The sequence below is a fragment of the Camelina sativa genome, chromosome 4 (genome assembly GCF_000633955.1).
Source record: "Camelina sativa cultivar DH55 chromosome 4, Cs, whole genome shotgun sequence".
Lineage (NCBI taxonomy): Eukaryota > Viridiplantae > Streptophyta > Magnoliopsida > Brassicales > Brassicaceae > Camelina > Camelina sativa.
In genome coordinates this window covers 25,996,601-26,013,562 of record NC_025688.1, presented here as the reverse complement: position 1 = coordinate 26,013,562, position 16,962 = coordinate 25,996,601, and the positions used below count along the sequence as shown (strand labels likewise).

Here is a 16,962-nt window from a genome sequence, read left to right as displayed (position 1 = left end):
ATGTTTTTAGCTTAAACAATCGTTAAATGTGGTGCCTTTACGGCTCTACCGAAAGTATAAGTTAGTTTTCATGGGTAGATTCTTCATTTCTCTGAGTTTTAGGGTGAATCTCTGTTTCTGAGTTTGCTCTGTTTCTTATTTTGTTCGTGATTGCACTTTTTTTGTTTTGCTCGTTATGATGCCTGCAGATTGTGAAAATAAAAAAAACTTCTCCTTTTAGCTACTTGGGGTGTTTGATTTACGTTCTGGAGGTTTTAAAAATTGTTTCCTTGGAACGTGCTTTGTATTGAGAGGTAATGGGAGTTCTCGAGCAGGTAGCTAATCTTGCTTCTATGCATTTTGATTCTCCCAGGAAAAGGAAGTCACGCGGAGAACGAGAACGAGATGTAGCTGAGATTCTTAGGAAATGGAGAGAGTACAACCAGCTGACCGAGACAGATTCTTCTTACATCGATGGTGGTGTTCCTAAACCAATCCGAAAGGCTCCTACTAAAGGTTCCAGAAAGGGTTGTATGAGAGGTAAAGGAGGACCTGAAAATGGGAATTGTGAGTATAGAGGAGTTAGACAGAGGACTTGGGGTAAATGGGTTGCTGAGATCCGTGAGCCAGGCAAAGGTGGTAGGTTATGGCTAGGTACTTTCTCTACTTCACTTGAAGCTGCATTGGCTTATGACGAGGCTGCCAAAGCTATGTATGGTTACTCTGCCCGGCTCAATCTTCCTCATTTCACTACTAATGGCTCTTCTTCTACTGCCGCCACTGTGTCTGGCTCGGTCACTGCATTTTCTGATAAATCTGAAGTTTGTGCACGCTATGATACAAATGTGATATCTCAGGCGAAACTAGAGGGTAGTAGCGATGAATATGTTACCTTTGATAGTTCTCAGTGTATTGAAGAGAAGCTGAACGTAAAAGAGGAAGAGAGGGAACCTAACTCGGTTGATGCTTTTGGAACTGGACAGGAATCGAAAAAAGAGACCTTAGATGATTGGTTAATGGGAAATGGCAATGATCAAGCACCATTCCGATTTGATGTGGACGAAACATTTGATATCAGTGAGCTGTTGGGTATACGAGATGACAACAATGCGTCTGGTCAAGACACTATGCAGTGTCAAGTTAATCGAAAGCCAAACTTCAGTGACCAAATGCAGTTTCAAGATGCTAACTTGCCCGAGAGCCTCAACCCCATGGAGATTGCTAATCCTGAAGTTGATTATGGATATCATTACACGCAGCAGAGTGAAATGGAGAACAATGGTATTGGTTTAGACCATCGCAGGTTCCAGGATCTTGACGTACATGAGGACTTGGATTTTGGAGGAGGGAAAGATGTTCATGGCGCTACATAAGATCATAAATTCATATGACTGGCCTAAGATTGTGATACTGCTCCGAGACTATCTAGCCGTTACTGCTGACTCTCTTTGAAGCTGCTGATGATACTTGCTGATGTTAATGGTTTTGATGCATAGTTAATGTGGTTAGGTAACGTAGGACAAGTTCAATATGATTCCTTCTTTCAAAGTTTGGATTTATAGGAAGTTTTGATAAATTAAAAAGCCTATAAAGTTTTTGATCTTTGAAGTTTGGNGGGGGGGGGGGGGGGGGGGGGGTACATATAAAGCCTATGATCTATGAAATTTGAATATAATTTGTTGGTTGGTTCCTTTATGCACCCAAACTCTCACATCTAATTTTCATCTTAGGGAGTAGAGATGGAATAATAATGCGATGGTTGCGTTAGTGATTTTGTTGACTTTGCAAGTTTTGATTATTCAAGAAACTAGTAGATCTTCTCTCCTATCAAATTACTTGGCTTAGTTTAGTTGTCATCTTATTAAATTTGGAAACTTTAGTAGTGGAACTTTATGGTCTCAAGACTTTCCTCAGGTTGTATGAGATTACATAAGCAATGAGGTAAGAAAAAAAAAAGTGTATAATATACAAAGAGCAAATTGATAGAATACAAATGTGGTATTAGAGAATAATTTATCTATCTGTATTTTCTACGAAGTGCAAATTGGGTCCTATTTGAAAGTGCCAATGGGACATAGTTTTATATTAGTAAATGGGGGATTTTTTAATTTAATTTATTCCATATTTGGTCTCCAAAGATCGTGTTTCTTGCTCGAATCTTAAAGATCTTCAGAACTTTTCAGAAGAAAATGAAGAAAACAAGTTGCCAAACTGTTAATTAATTTATCCAAACAATTTGGTGGATTTGGCCATTGCTCCTCCACAATTTCCCTTTGACAATGTGAGACACCTTCTCTTTTCCATAAGAATGAGATGCAACTCTTTTGGACAATTTCTCCATTTAGTACATTTTTTTTTGTCTATAATATCTTGCATTTCACGTTGTTATCTGATTCACTCAAATGTCTTCACCGAATTTAATGATAATATATCATTATTTTATTTTATTTTTTTTAATAAAAATTTCAATACTGACTATGATTTTTTATATTCAAGTGCATTTTCTTTATAATGCAGTTGGAGATTTTTGTTCTCTCGCTCAACAAATTTTCACAAACAAACAAACAACCGGCTTTACTCTAAAAAAATATCTAAAATTATCTCTGATACTCATTATGAACTGTAAGTTGATAGCAGAAAGAGTTAATGACATGTAGTCGAGTTGTTTGTATAAATGTTATTTCACCACTTCGAATTCAAACTTTGTATAATACATGTTCTGACAAAACAAAGTTTACCACAAACTTTGTTGTTTCTCTCTCGTTGATGATGTTTCCAAATTCGTTTAAGGCATTAATTTGAGATTTGATTATATAAATAAAACCCAAATTTATCATCGTAATATCATACTGGTTTTATGTTTTCTGTCAAAGAGAACACTCATCATTAACAGAAGAATAACAAGGATTTTGTATAATTATGTAGATGATGCAGAACAAACAAGCAAGATGGAAAACTTGAATTTATTTTCGGAATCTGCACTTAACTTTTTTTCTTCTTCTTATTACTCTTAGGGTAAAAAAATGATTTTCATAGATGTTAGTTCAGAATAGTTGTTAATTCACAAAAAAAATTCAGAAAAAAAAAAGAATACATATTCCACATCAACTTGTATAATCTATGGTGTATTCAGTAATTTGTGTGTAAGATAATTGGTGAGTGATTATGTCACCTAACCCGAAAGCTTACATGATGAGCAATCTTTACATCGAGGACTGTGCAAAAAATTGCAAATTGTAACTTTATTTTCTTTTCTTCTTATTCTACATAAACAAATGTATAATTAGCAATGCAAATTGGTCGACCTTATTCGTATTATTCTTAACAACTAGGACTACTTGGGAATATGTATAGTTGTATATAGTTGTTGGAAATCTAATGCATTAAAATCACCCTTTATTGTATTTCCAAATTGAGTGTTTAATTTTGTTATTATGCCCACCACTCAAATTCAAGAGTCCAATCTATTCATTCGTTTGATTTGAATATATGTTTGTGGAAGAAAACAAAACACACCCAATTTGTCCAATTTTTCATGACTTCTTTATGGTAGTTACTTTTTAGCAAACTGCTTAGTTGAGTTTTATCTAATTCTTCTATAATATTCTCTTATTTTATTTGTTTGAAAAAGGAATTTGATTAAATACTTTTTTAGTACTGTCAAAACGCTCAAGTTGATTACAAGATGAGGAAAGATAATTATGATGGACCCACGACATGATTTATCTTCACCAACGTGGAATATTCAAAGTTCTATCGTAGTTATTTTTTGAAAATTTTACCGCTGTCGGAAGTTTCCAATGAAATTCACAAACACATCTAATCTTTTTGCTCAGCCATCACAAAACCAAAGGTCTATCCATCCAATAATTTGTTTCCGTACCAAAACTATGCATAAACTATATTGTATAGCCCCTTAAGTATATATGTAGCTTAACCAACCCGACCCATAGTGATCATGTTTAAGTTTCAAATTGACATTCCTAAACATTTTAGATTTAACTCTATTGGTAAACACCGTTATAATAATCGGCGAGATAGAGAAATTATTTCTCATTATCTTATGTGATATTTGAGTAGTCAAAATCTATTCCCTTCAAGATTCTAATTTGAGTAATGCGTGTATATAGTATTTAATGAAATTATGGTTACGTCTACATGCACATTCCTTGTGATGACAAGTCATGAACAGGCAAGTAAAAACAAACAAAAAACTCAAATTTAAATAACCGGTTATACAATCGAGAACCAGTCGATAGATTTTTGTGGGAAACCGGGCCGGTCCTTGATATAAAGAGAGAGAGAGAGACGTTTCTTATTAAGTGAAACTGTGAAACTACAAACTCCAAACAAATCCCAAAAGTGGACACAACCGACGAACCCACACAAACTAAAACACATCCTTCTTCTTCTCTCTCTCTCTTTCCTAATCCACATACTTGCATTTTTATATGTAAACACTCTGTCCTTATATACTTATGTAAATATCTCGTTCATACAACCTCACGAAGAAACACCCATTTGTTTTCTTATAGAGAGAGAGAGAGAGAGAGAAAATATTTTTAAAAGAGAAGATCATTTGCTTGTAAAATGCCAACGTCGATACAGTTTCAGAGATCTTCCACCACCGCAGAAGCAGCCAACGCCACCGTAAACAACTATCTCCACCACCACAAACACGTTCAAAAAGTGAGCCTCACGCGCGGGATGCCTGATGTTCCGGAGCACGTGGAGCGTTCCCACACGCACGTGGTTGGTCCTTCTCAGTGCTTCTCCGTCGTGGTACAAGACGTAGAGGCTCCTGCTTCAGCCGTCTGGTCGATCTTGAGACGCTTCGAACACCCTCAAGCGTACAAGCACTTCGTTAGGAGCTGTCACGTTGCTTTCGGAGACGGTCATGAGGTTGGATCGGTGAGAGAGGTACGAGTCGTCTCTGGTCTCCCCGCTGCGTTTAGCTTAGAGCGGCTTGAGATCATGGACGATGATCGCCACGTCATCAGTTTCAGCGTCGTGGGTGGGGACCACAGGCTTATGAACTACAGGTCCGTGACGACGGTGCACGAGTCGGAGGACTCCGACGACGGCGAGAAGAGGACACGTGTCATTGAGTCATACGTCGTTGACGTACCGGCGGGTAACGATAAGGAAGAGACGTGTAGCTTTGCAGATACAATCGTACGGTGCAACTTGCTGTCTTTGGCTAAACTCGCCGAGAACACGTCTAAACGCTCGTAATCACATTTTTATATTTTTCATTACCCAACTTTTTTTTTTATTTTTGTTTTATTTTCTTTATTCCCTCTTTCAAAATTTATCTTCTTCTATTTTTTGGGATTCTCGAGGTGGGTTTGGGTTCGAGATTTAAGTTATTTATCTATCATCGGGGATTTTTCGAAACTACACAAAACAAAAAACAACGAAGAAGATGGTTTTGATTTTTCGAAGTTAGGGTTTTAGGGTTTGTTAAAAGTGTTACGATACTTTAAGTTTACCCTTAAAACCATTTCTTCTTGAACTCTTTTGTACAGTCTCTCGTAGCTCTAAAATTTAATAAACAAAACATTGGTTGTTTAATTAGGTTTTCTCATAATATTCTTCTCCCCCGGGTTACTTTACATATGTATCTTTGCTTAACCATGAAATAATATAGTGATTTTAGCTAATGAGTATTGTTTACTTATGTCGTCCGAGGTTATGATATCTAACTAGAATTTTATATCTTTATCATACACTATATAATGTTCTAAAATTTAAACAATTTGATTAATATAATCATTGGCATATAGTACTAATACTTAGAAGAGATCTGAACAATTGTGGGCAATCAGAAAACCCATGCATGTGCTGATCCATATGATCCGTTTTTTCTTTATCCAAAGAAAATGATTAAGGAAACTATGTAGTTATACATAATTAATTCCCTTAAGATGTATTACTTGCTCTCTTCAGTTAACTGATCATTTTATATATCAGACCATTCCACATTTGAAACACAAAGGAACAATATGAAATAACATCAACTCACGATAACTCGATCCATAAAGTGAATTTATTTTTAAGTTATAAATTTATATTATTATATATAATAAATATCCGTAATGCAAGGCCAAAAATGATTGGTGACAGGTAATGCTGAAATTTGGCATGAAGAGCAGCATTATTTATTTTCCTATTTCGCAAACTTGAAAACTTTCATATAATTTTGTCATTTCATCAACCAACTTTACCATCAACATTTTTTTCTTCACTCACCAAAAAATGATAATATTCCTCCATTTGTTTTTGTTTTTTGGGATGCGTGAAGTGGTACAGTAATTCAAATTTCAAAAATAATTACTTTCTTGCATTTCCTTGCCCTATATTATTATCTCATGAATAAAAACTTAACTTTATAATAAGATTATCTAGCTTGTTTGTTTAATATGAAGAATCCAATGAACAAGATGAAAAGACATTCAAAGTTTTCCAAAAAAGCAAAACGAGTTAGTAGTTACTTTTCAATTAATTAACTAGTGAGATTTCGAGACTTGTGAAAACCAAATTCAAAATTGAATACATACATACATATATAGAATTCATGAGTATGATCGTACGTAAAATGCAAGTTGGGTGGTGTAATAAAACCCAACTTGTTAATAGAAAAAATGAAAACAAAACAAAACATGCAAGTTGCAAGGAAAATAAAAAAAGTTGCTACTATTCTTTGACACCTTTTCAGAAAAAAAAAATATATATTCCATAAATTTTAAAAGTAAAAAAAAACAAATTGATTTATATAAATGATTATTATGATAATGAGTACGACGAAATATTATGATATGTAAACATTGTCGTGGAAGGAAGGAAGGGTATTGCAAGTTGAGGTGCAAGTTGGCAAGGAGGCCTATTAATGTTTTCTCTTCTTTTGGTCTTTTCTAAAATGACATTCAAACCCACCTAACATTTTTTTTTTTTTTTTTTTTACATTCAAACTCACCTATTTGATTTTACTTTTATTCATCTATTATAATAAACCTATAAGAATTTTCATATTATTATTTTTACTTACATAAGCAAGTAACATAATAGTATGTATTTTCCCGTGTGAATATGAAATTCTGAGCAATTAATCGAGAGAGAGAGAGAGAGATACGCTTTTAATTTGGGGGTTTGTATATTCCAATGTGGCATGTTGCTTATAAAGTAGTATTAGTATTTTATTTAACTAGTTATCTTTATAATTCAAATAGCATATATAAACATGCATAAAAGATTGTGATAACGTACATAGCTGTGATGTATACATTACATACTTTTTAAAAAGCAAGGCAAATAGTTCATATTCTTAGCTGGGCTATCTACCACTTTAAGTCCTATAAATAAAATAAGAAATCAAATTTTTCAATAAAAAGTAACTATATCCTTTAGTCGTTTCTGATTTATCCATACGGGTGTGTCTGAAAAAGGCAAACCAATTTCAATACATAACATGAAGAAGACCTCCATTTCCACCCTTAACCGAAGCTTGGGTTAACCGGTACTTTCAAATTTTGTGTAACAAATGTATTACAAATATATTTTCTTTTGAAATTGATATTTCTGTTAAGTTTTTACAACAATTAACCGAGTATCTGAATCAATATAATGAAAAAAGAAATGTTAATAAGGTCATGTACAAAGTTTTAATTTTCTTTTGTAATAATTAAAAAAAATCATAATATTATCTATATAAATTAGCAAAACTTACACTATAGATCACTTTTTTTTTGTTTTTGCTACATACATTAACTTGAAACTACTTATCAATCTTGATTTGTGAAATCCTTTTGTCTTATAACAAAAAAAACCGAGACAATATCAAGTCCATGACTACATTTTTTTAAAAATTATCGACAATACCTCAATCCAAACTCAAAACCAAAACGGTGTCGTATTTCAACGGAGAAACTATTTTTGTACTTGTCAAGGGTAGAAAAGTTTAGCAAAGAGAAGCTCATTCCAAGTATCTTGAAGGCCAGGCAAGCACCAATGTACACAATCCGCATAGCTCGTCGGGTTCTCCCGCTGCTCCGCTGTAAGTGGACTCCACTGCTTCTTGTATATCGACGTGTGCGCATCTTTACGATAGTTCGACATTTGCGTTATGTTCAGAAACGTTATCGGTGTTTTCGATCTCCGAAACACTTCTCCAATCACTTTCATTATGCTTTTACGAGAATCTGATCCCCAGTAGCTTGGATCTTCTATAAGTGTTGTCTGATTATAGCAATTCTCACCCGGTTCACCTCCCCAATCTATGCCCCTGATACAGTCACAGAACCAGATAAAAACAAGTTCAACAAAAAGCCCTAACTAGTATGTTTCTTGTTAAGAAAGAAACAATCAATTTGTCTATGTGATTAGTAAAATTTTAAGCAGTTCACGGTGTCAGTGTGTATCATGACTGAACTTTTCAATCTATGTGATACTCGATCAAAACGGTCAAAGTCACTAACTTGGCATGAGTTGGAGACATGCTTGTGAAGAAAACCCTAGTTTTCTTACGATCCATATTGTTCTTCACCCATCTCAACATACTCTTCATACCCATCCGGTAAGCATCTTCAGTCGAAACCTCCACGATATTCTTCTCTTTATCATCAAACGATCCTTGCCTATATATACCCCCAAAAACCATATCAGAAACCAGTCTAATGTGAATAATATGTATAGTTATATGAATTTGTTAAGTCTTTTTAAAAATGGTTACAACTTACAAGATGTTCATCTTCAATCCAGTCATCCACCATAAGTAAGTGTTAAAGATGATTATATCGACGCCTTTCCAGTGACGACCATGTTTGTTTATTGACCCTTTTCTCACAACCCTATCTGAGATCCTATGCACAATTGCATCGTCTGAATTCGATTCTAGAAGGAACGGCGCCCAATAGAACTCTATCGTCGCGTTATACTCCTGAGCAAAAAGATAATATACCAGGTGAAATGTTGCAATACAGAGGAACCCCTAAAAGAGTGATGATTTGAAGTTTTCAAAGTAGATATATTTACCTTGGCAGTGAAGACAGTGAGGGAACCATTGGTTTTCATTGATTTCTGATCTTCAGGGATAAGACGATGAAGAAGACAGACCATGGACACGAACATTCCACGGTTTAACGAGTCTCCTACATACATCATCCTCTTCCCTCTCAATGTCTCCAGCATCAACGTTGCATTGAATCTACGAAACAGAGAAAAACAGAGTAACACATGAAACGGAGAAAACAGAGTTAAACCCATGAAACAGAGGAAACAGAGTGAATAGAGAGAGTTCTTACGTGGCAAGATCGCACTGATTGGGCTGCCACCGCCAGAATTGGTAATCTTTATCGGGACGGCCGTGTTCTTGACAGGTAAGCTGAGGTTGAATGTACGGACACTCCCATTCTTCGTACTGTGGTCGGGAGATTTCATCTCTCACCCATTTGCCGCTAAACACATCACAGCGTTCCTCTGTTTTCCCAATAGCAAACGCAAGCTTCTCCGTCTTCTTGTTCTTCTCTTAAGAATCCAAGAAATTTCAAAAGAAAACACGATCTCAACTCCTCATTGTCTACAAGAATTCAAACAAATGTTAAGGGTGAATGAACAAAACGTTACCCGGTGTTCGAGAAGGCTGGAGGACGAAGTTGGGCTCAAGCTGGCCAAAGATGCACATGAAATCTTCACCATAGAGAACAGAGACGAAGAGGATGAAGGCTAAGAGTGTGAAGAGGTAAGGAGAAAGACGAGTTTTTCTTGCAAGAGAAGAAGTAGCGAGTGAAATTGGTGATGAAGGCTTCATGTTTAGGAATGAGAAAAGAGAAGAATGATGAGTGTCACAAAATGTGATTTCAGTATTCAAATAGTATTAGGAAAAGAGAAGGATAAATTAAGAAATGAAAACTTTGGGGTTCTTGATGATCTCATTTCTCATCAACCTGCAAATAAGATGTGGGAGGAGGACGCCAAAAAAAGAACTTATCTTGGAATTGCTTCAAGAAATACTAAATATGTGTATTGTACAATGATGATTAGGTGATTGACAATATTGGTTATGATTATATTAGGTGATGAAATTTTGTAAAATTAGCAAAATAATACTCCTTAGTCCTTACTTAGGGTGGTGAGCAGGTAACTGTTGACGCAACAGAGTGGTTGTCTATACTAACTAATGATTTTTCGTAAGATTTAATCCATTTATTTTGTATTGACATATCGAAAAGGTATTTAATAGTAATTCATTCATTCGTGTTTTCAGCAAATATGTATGTCTCTGTTTGTTTTAAAGTAATCGGGTAATTGACACTGATTTTAAGACAATCCCTGAGTTCACCATTAGACTATATCTAGTTAGTTTTGTGTTTGACTAAATCCAACCTAGATGGTTATGATTCAATCACTAGCTTCTTTTGTTAAAAAGAACAAAAATGTTAATTTCTTAGGCTTTTAATTTGTAGCTATAGGAAAATTTGAGATGATGATGATGATTGATGGAGTTGAGTAATATAACTTCACTTAGCTTCGAAGCCAAGTGTCCTTGAGGTGTTTTCGTACATGTTGATCGACTTGTAAAGATGAAACATCATTGTCTTCACTTTTGTCCAGTGGACTTTTGTTGTTACTTAGAAAACAATATAGAGCAAAATCGACGGTTAACATTTATTAATATTAATTATAGAGACTGAAAAATGTGAGATGAAACAGAATCATACTCTAGCGATTTGTTTTTCTTCTTCTAATTATTATTAGCAGAGAGTTCTATATGAGATGAAGATTGGGATTAGTTGAGAATTTGTTGGGCTTTCAACCTCGAGTACAGTTGGCTCGCACTGTTCTTCTTTGTACACACTTCTCCATCCAGCAAAACACTAAGCCAATAATACTATTCTAAACGCTACAATCTAGGTTGGTCTATTGCAACATCTCTATACACAACATTGATTACTCGTCTATCAGCATAAGTCGGAGAGAAAGAAGAGAGAGATCAGAAACCCTATATAGTGCAAGGATTTTCTCGAAAGAATAATTGTCTAAAACATCAACACAGCGGTTAACATTACTTCAAGATCAGCGTCAAGAAACCACGACAATAATTTCTAAAGAGAAAATACTGGAAATGGGAAAGGCCCTAGATCGCAATGGCGTCACATTGTTTTCTCTATGCAATAAACAAAGATTCTTTTGTTTCTAAAGGGATATATGACATAACAAGATGAAAAGGAGAGGGACCTTATAACTTGCAGTCATATAATGGCCAAAGAGTATCAAAATCTAGCGACGTTTGCAATTGGTTGGACGAGTCAAGGCCAGGTTGGTGAATTGTCTACAGACCATGGATCAGATGCTGTGACTACTCAGAAGTTGACCTGAGAATATGAGGTTCGTTGACCACGACTAGACCCCCCGAATCTCGAAAATATTGAACCACAACAGCCCTGCAAGATGAAGTGAAAAGCGTAAACCCAACNCTTACAAGATGTTCATCTTCAATCCAGTCATCCACCATAAGTAAGTGTTAAAGATGATTATATCGACGCCTTTCCAGTGACGACCATGTTTGTTTATTGACCCTTTTCTCACAACCCTATCTGAGATCCTATGCACAATTGCATCGTCTGAATTCGATTCTAGAAGGAACGGCGCCCAATAGAACTCTATCGTCGCGTTATACTCCTGAGCAAAAAGATAATATACCAGGTGAAATGTTGCAATACAGAGGAACCCCTAAAAGAGTGATGATTTGAAGTTTTCAAAGTAGATATATTTACCTTGGCAGTGAAGACAGTGAGGGAACCATTGGTTTTCATTGATTTCTGATCTTCAGGGATAAGACGATGAAGAAGACAGACCATGGACACGAACATTCCACGGTTTAACGAGTCTCCTACATACATCATCCTCTTCCCTCTCAATGTCTCCAGCATCAACGTTGCATTGAATCTACGAAACAGAGAAAAACAGAGTAACACATGAAACGGAGAAAACAGAGTTAAACCCATGAAACAGAGGAAACAGAGTGAATAGAGAGAGTTCTTACGTGGCAAGATCGCACTGATTGGGCTGCCACCGCCAGAATTGGTAATCTTTATCGGGACGGCCGTGTTCTTGACAGGTAAGCTGAGGTTGAATGTACGGACACTCCCATTCTTCGTACTGTGGTCGGGAGATTTCATCTCTCACCCATTTGCCGCTAAACACATCACAGCGTTCCTCTGTTTTCCCAATAGCAAACGCAAGCTTCTCCGTCTTCTTGTTCTTCTCTTAAGAATCCAAGAAATTTCAAAAGAAAACACGATCTCAACTCCTCATTGTCTACAAGAATTCAAACAAATGTTAAGGGTGAATGAACAAAACGTTACCCGGTGTTCGAGAAGGCTGGAGGACGAAGTTGGGCTCAAGCTGGCCAAAGATGCACATGAAATCTTCACCATAGAGAACAGAGACGAAGAGGATGAAGGCTAAGAGTGTGAAGAGGTAAGGAGAAAGACGAGTTTTTCTTGCAAGAGAAGAAGTAGCGAGTGAAATTGGTGATGAAGGCTTCATGTTTAGGAATGAGAAAAGAGAAGAATGATGAGTGTCACAAAATGTGATTTCAGTATTCAAATAGTATTAGGAAAAGAGAAGGATAAATTAAGAAATGAAAACTTTGGGGTTCTTGATGATCTCATTTCTCATCAACCTGCAAATAAGATGTGGGAGGAGGACGCCAAAAAAAGAACTTATCTTGGAATTGCTTCAAGAAATACTAAATATGTGTATTGTACAATGATGATTAGGTGATTGACAATATTGGTTATGATTATATTAGGTGATGAAATTTTGTAAAATTAGCAAAATAATACTCCTTAGTCCTTACTTAGGGTGGTGAGCAGGTAACTGTTGACGCAACAGAGTGGTTGTCTATACTAACTAATGATTTTTCGTAAGATTTAATCCATTTATTTTGTATTGACATATCGAAAAGGTATTTAATAGTAATTCATTCATTCGTGTTTTCAGCAAATATGTATGTCTCTGTTTGTTTTAAAGTAATCGGGTAATTGACACTGATTTTAAGACAATCCCTGAGTTCACCATTAGACTATATCTAGTTAGTTTTGTGTTTGACTAAATCCAACCTAGATGGTTATGATTCAATCACTAGCTTCTTTTGTTAAAAAGAACAAAAATGTTAATTTCTTAGGCTTTTAATTTGTAGCTATAGGAAAATTTGAGATGATGATGATGATTGATGGAGTTGAGTAATATAACTTCACTTAGCTTCGAAGCCAAGTGTCCTTGAGGTGTTTTCGTACATGTTGATCGACTTGTAAAGATGAAACATCATTGTCTTCACTTTTGTCCAGTGGACTTTTGTTGTTACTTAGAAAACAATATAGAGCAAAATCGACGGTTAACATTTATTAATATTAATTATAGAGACTGAAAAATGTGAGATGAAACAGAATCATACTCTAGCGATTTGTTTTTCTTCTTCTAATTATTATTAGCAGAGAGTTCTATATGAGATGAAGATTGGGATTAGTTGAGAATTTGTTGGGCTTTCAACCTCGAGTACAGTTGGCTCGCACTGTTCTTCTTTGTACACACTTCTCCATCCAGCAAAACACTAAGCCAATAATACTATTCTAAACGCTACAATCTAGGTTGGTCTATTGCAACATCTCTATACACAACATTGATTACTCGTCTATCAGCATAAGTCGGAGAGAAAGAAGAGAGAGATCAGAAACCCTATATAGTGCAAGGATTTTCTCGAAAGAATAATTGTCTAAAACATCAACACAGCGGTTAACATTACTTCAAGATCAGCGTCAAGAAACCACGACAATAATTTCTAAAGAGAAAATACTGGAAATGGGAAAGGCCCTAGATCGCAATGGCGTCACATTGTTTTCTCTATGCAATAAACAAAGATTCTTTTGTTTCTAAAGGGATATATGACATAACAAGATGAAAAGGAGAGGGACCTTATAACTTGCAGTCATATAATGGCCAAAGAGTATCAAAATCTAGCGACGTTTGCAATTGGTTGGACGAGTCAAGGCCAGGTTGGTGAATTGTCTACAGACCATGGATCAGATGCTGTGACTACTCAGAAGTTGACCTGAGAATATGAGGTTCGTTGACCACGACTAGACCCCCCGAATCTCGAAAATATTGAACCACAACAGCCCTGCAAGATGAAGTGAAAAGCGTAAACCCAACGAATTTATTCTTAGACACAAATCCACCAGAAGAGAAAATGGAAACAGAGAACAATACTTGTGTTCTGTGAGGTATAGTGGCCCAGAAATCCACATTCGGGATTACCTAAAAACAGGAAGTGAATATTCAGTTGTGATAGAATCAGTACATGTGAAAACTTTTCATGTATAAAGGAAGCTAGTGAAACATACATCTATGCCACGAATCCCAAAGGAGAAATACCGATACGCTGCACCACCCAGGAGATAAGCTCCAAACAGGCACAAGATACTGAAATAGATAAAAAAAACATTTCAAATACAATTCCAATAGCCTAGCATAATGAGAATGAGATGCTCACATAATTAGTAAGGTACTAAACCAGCCCCATCCACTTCTATGGCCGGATATAGCTGCTGCACAACCGGAGGGATGTCGCAGCTGAGTTGCCTGTCAGTGAAACAAGATCTCCAGTTTAAGTGGAATGAATGAGAAAGACAGGAAAAATATCTTCAATTTCAAAATCAAGCAAAAGTATTCCAAGTTAAGTCAATCACTCACGAAACAGAGATCAAGGTTTCCCTATACTGCCAATACTTTCTTCGACAAATTTGTTTTGACTTCTAAGAAAACATGAGAACACTCATACAAACTCTACAATTCACTGTCTCTTACAATGCATACTAAAATTCGAACGCTCTCTTACTTATGTCCGTCCAAGGGCTTAAATGATATGATACCACAGAAATCAGCATTTCCATAATTAGCCAGAGTCCATACTTCATAGAATAAAGATATTGGCGTCTTAATAAGAACTCAGGATTTGTAGGGCATAGAAGAATGCAGTAATGAGTTTTTTAAACATGTCCTACGAGCAAAAGTAATTCCATTGGTGTTCTACTCTATATGCAATGAAGCTTTTGATACAGTTTCGAACTAATAAACTATAACAATGAGACATGGTAATTTGAAAGCTCTAGGAAAAAAGAATAAATAAAGTGAGTTGCTGGACACTCACATAGTGGCAGGTACCAGATTTCACCAGAGTGAGTGGTCCCTGAGAAAAGGAAATGATGAATGAAGTATGAGTGTATTTCGTCTTAGAAACTGCTAAATCAACTTCAATTAATAAAATTAAGTAGAATGACTGATATACAAATCCTTACATCAACTTTATTTTTCTGGCAAATAACAGAAACTGAAAGCGAGCAATTTTCGTTCCTATTTCCACTTGACATCTTAACAATGACGCCTTTGCCAGGATCCTCTTTATCTACCATATTCAAAACATATATCTCTCAGACAGCATTACTATATTATAAATTGCATAAGAAGTTGGGAGAAAAGAGCATACACAAGCTAGCTTTTTTTTCAACTTAGAACTCACAAAGTGCCAAGTCCATCGTTACAAGCGACTAGAGAAAAATATCAATTTTTACATAAAAGATATATTAAGCCTTACCAATAATATCAAATTTTGTGCTCGAGCCGTGCCCTAGAGAAGTGCATACATCATACCCTGCAAATGATTAGATTTTTAAGCTGGTTTAACTCCTTATTAGCTCAAAAAGCATCTTGTGATCTCTACACCTTAAAAAAATTTCGACTGAGCAACATAAAATCCACCACGATTACATGCTGTGATTGCTGTCAGACAGAGTCAGATTATTGTACCTCTTAGATTTTCTGACACAAGTGCACTACAAGATGTTCCACAGTGTGTTGGACCTCCGCAATTCTAAGTGAGAAAAGGAATATCAAAAAAGACTGATTGAGATTTCCAAAAGTTAAAAGATAGAAACTTTTTCAGTTTCTTCTCTTAAAGGATAGATCAAGACACCAAAAAAGTGGCCAAAAATCTTACTTCGCAACCAACACATCGAGGGGGATCGTGATTGAAAATCAACACGTCACAAAGCTGCTCCACAAGACAGTTTAAAAATAACAATCATAAATCACACTGCTCTATATGTAAAAACATAAAAGGGAATTATAACTACAAATCAGAACCACCTAAACTATAAAGACTTATCCTAAGCAAAATCTCTCAATGATTCTTCTCCTACAGTTCCATTAACCTATCTAATCCTTATCCTACACATATCATGATCAGTGTAACAGAGAGAAACAAAAAACAGAAACAAAGTGTAACCTGATATAGAAGACAACCTGAAACCATAGCACAGTACTGTTCGCTTCCACTTTATAAAACCTGATTCATCATCCAAATACTTTCACTTAGTCAAAAAGCAGAACACAAATGGAGTAACAACATAGATTGAGCAAAACCAAATCAATACCATTTAATTTTCAAACGAATACACCTAATGCATCGAGATTGAAGCATATAGAAAGAGGGAAAAAAAAAAAAAAGGGAATCTGAGAAAGTACCCATCTTCGCTGAGGACACCGTGAGGGAAATTTCGAATCGAGGAAGCTAGATTGAAATTGAAGATCTTGTTGCGTCCAGTGAATTTGAATTCACATTGAGAGTTAACTCGGAAGCTAATAAGGACGAGAGTGATGAGAAGAAACCTCGGAATCCGTAGTCTCCCCGACATTTCTCTTTTTTTATCTCCTCGCTCTTTCGATTCTCGTATTCAATTTGTGTTTTTTAACTTCAAAATTATTCCCTACGATCTCATAACCATGGTCGAGGATCTCAACGGAGAAGAAGAGATGAGTGCTCGGCACGGCTGTAGTCGTCGCTGTTCTTGATTTTCACATCCGTCGTTGAATTGAATCGACCGAAACTTTCAATTGTAACCCTAAACTTTGTAATTCTTACGAATA

General features: G+C 35.8%; 4 protein-coding genes across 6 annotated transcripts in view; 2 read left to right on the top strand and 2 right to left on the bottom strand.

Annotated features, from left to right (window-relative positions):
* LOC104782511 (dehydration-responsive element-binding protein 2C-like) overlaps nt 1–1,555 on the top strand; it is a 3,610-nt gene extending 2,055 nt beyond the window's left edge. The window contains exon 2 of the mRNA XM_010507461.2: nt 353–1,555. Within this exon, the coding sequence (XP_010505763.1) occupies nt 353–1,352 (1,000 nt within the window). The 3' untranslated portion in view covers nt 1,353–1,555. The remainder of the gene's footprint in view (nt 1–352) is intronic.
* Nucleotides 4,310–5,642, top strand: LOC104782510 (abscisic acid receptor PYL6). The gene has a single exon (XM_010507460.1). It carries the CDS (start codon nt 4,570–4,572, stop codon nt 5,212–5,214), a length of 645 nt encoding a protein of 214 aa, XP_010505762.1. The 5' UTR covers nt 4,310–4,569; the 3' UTR covers nt 5,215–5,642.
* LOC104782508 (protein trichome birefringence-like 33) lies at nt 7,743–12,752 on the bottom strand. 2 transcript variants are annotated; one of them, XM_019244999.1, is made up of 6 exons: nt 12,342–12,752; nt 12,020–12,242; nt 11,751–11,922; nt 11,456–11,655; nt 8,454–8,612; nt 7,743–8,260 (listed from the first exon to the last, which is right to left on the bottom strand). In XM_019244999.1, exons 1-6 carry the CDS (start codon nt 12,523–12,525, stop codon nt 7,921–7,923), a joined length of 1,278 nt encoding a protein of 425 aa, XP_019100544.1. In that variant the 5' UTR covers nt 12,526–12,752; the 3' UTR covers nt 7,743–7,920. The 2 variants fall into 2 exon arrangements, with proteins under 2 accessions (XP_019100544.1, XP_010505759.1); XM_010507457.2 differs by lacking the exons at nt 11,456–11,655; nt 11,751–11,922; nt 12,020–12,242; nt 12,342–12,752 and adding exons at nt 8,715–8,914; nt 9,010–9,181; nt 9,279–9,501; nt 9,601–10,006.
* LOC104782507 lies at nt 13,722–16,949 on the bottom strand. 2 transcript variants are annotated; one of them, XM_010507455.2, is made up of 11 exons: nt 16,561–16,949; nt 16,339–16,381; nt 16,034–16,087; nt 15,844–15,907; nt 15,632–15,688; nt 15,336–15,442; nt 15,188–15,226; nt 14,531–14,619; nt 14,382–14,460; nt 14,248–14,295; nt 13,722–14,158 (listed from the first exon to the last, which is right to left on the bottom strand). In XM_010507455.2, exons 1-11 carry the CDS (start codon nt 16,728–16,730, stop codon nt 14,078–14,080), a joined length of 831 nt encoding a protein of 276 aa, XP_010505757.1. In that variant the 5' UTR covers nt 16,731–16,949; the 3' UTR covers nt 13,722–14,077. The 2 variants fall into 2 exon arrangements, with proteins under 2 accessions (XP_010505757.1, XP_010505758.1); XM_010507456.2 differs by having other exon boundaries at nt 16,322–16,381; nt 16,561–16,706.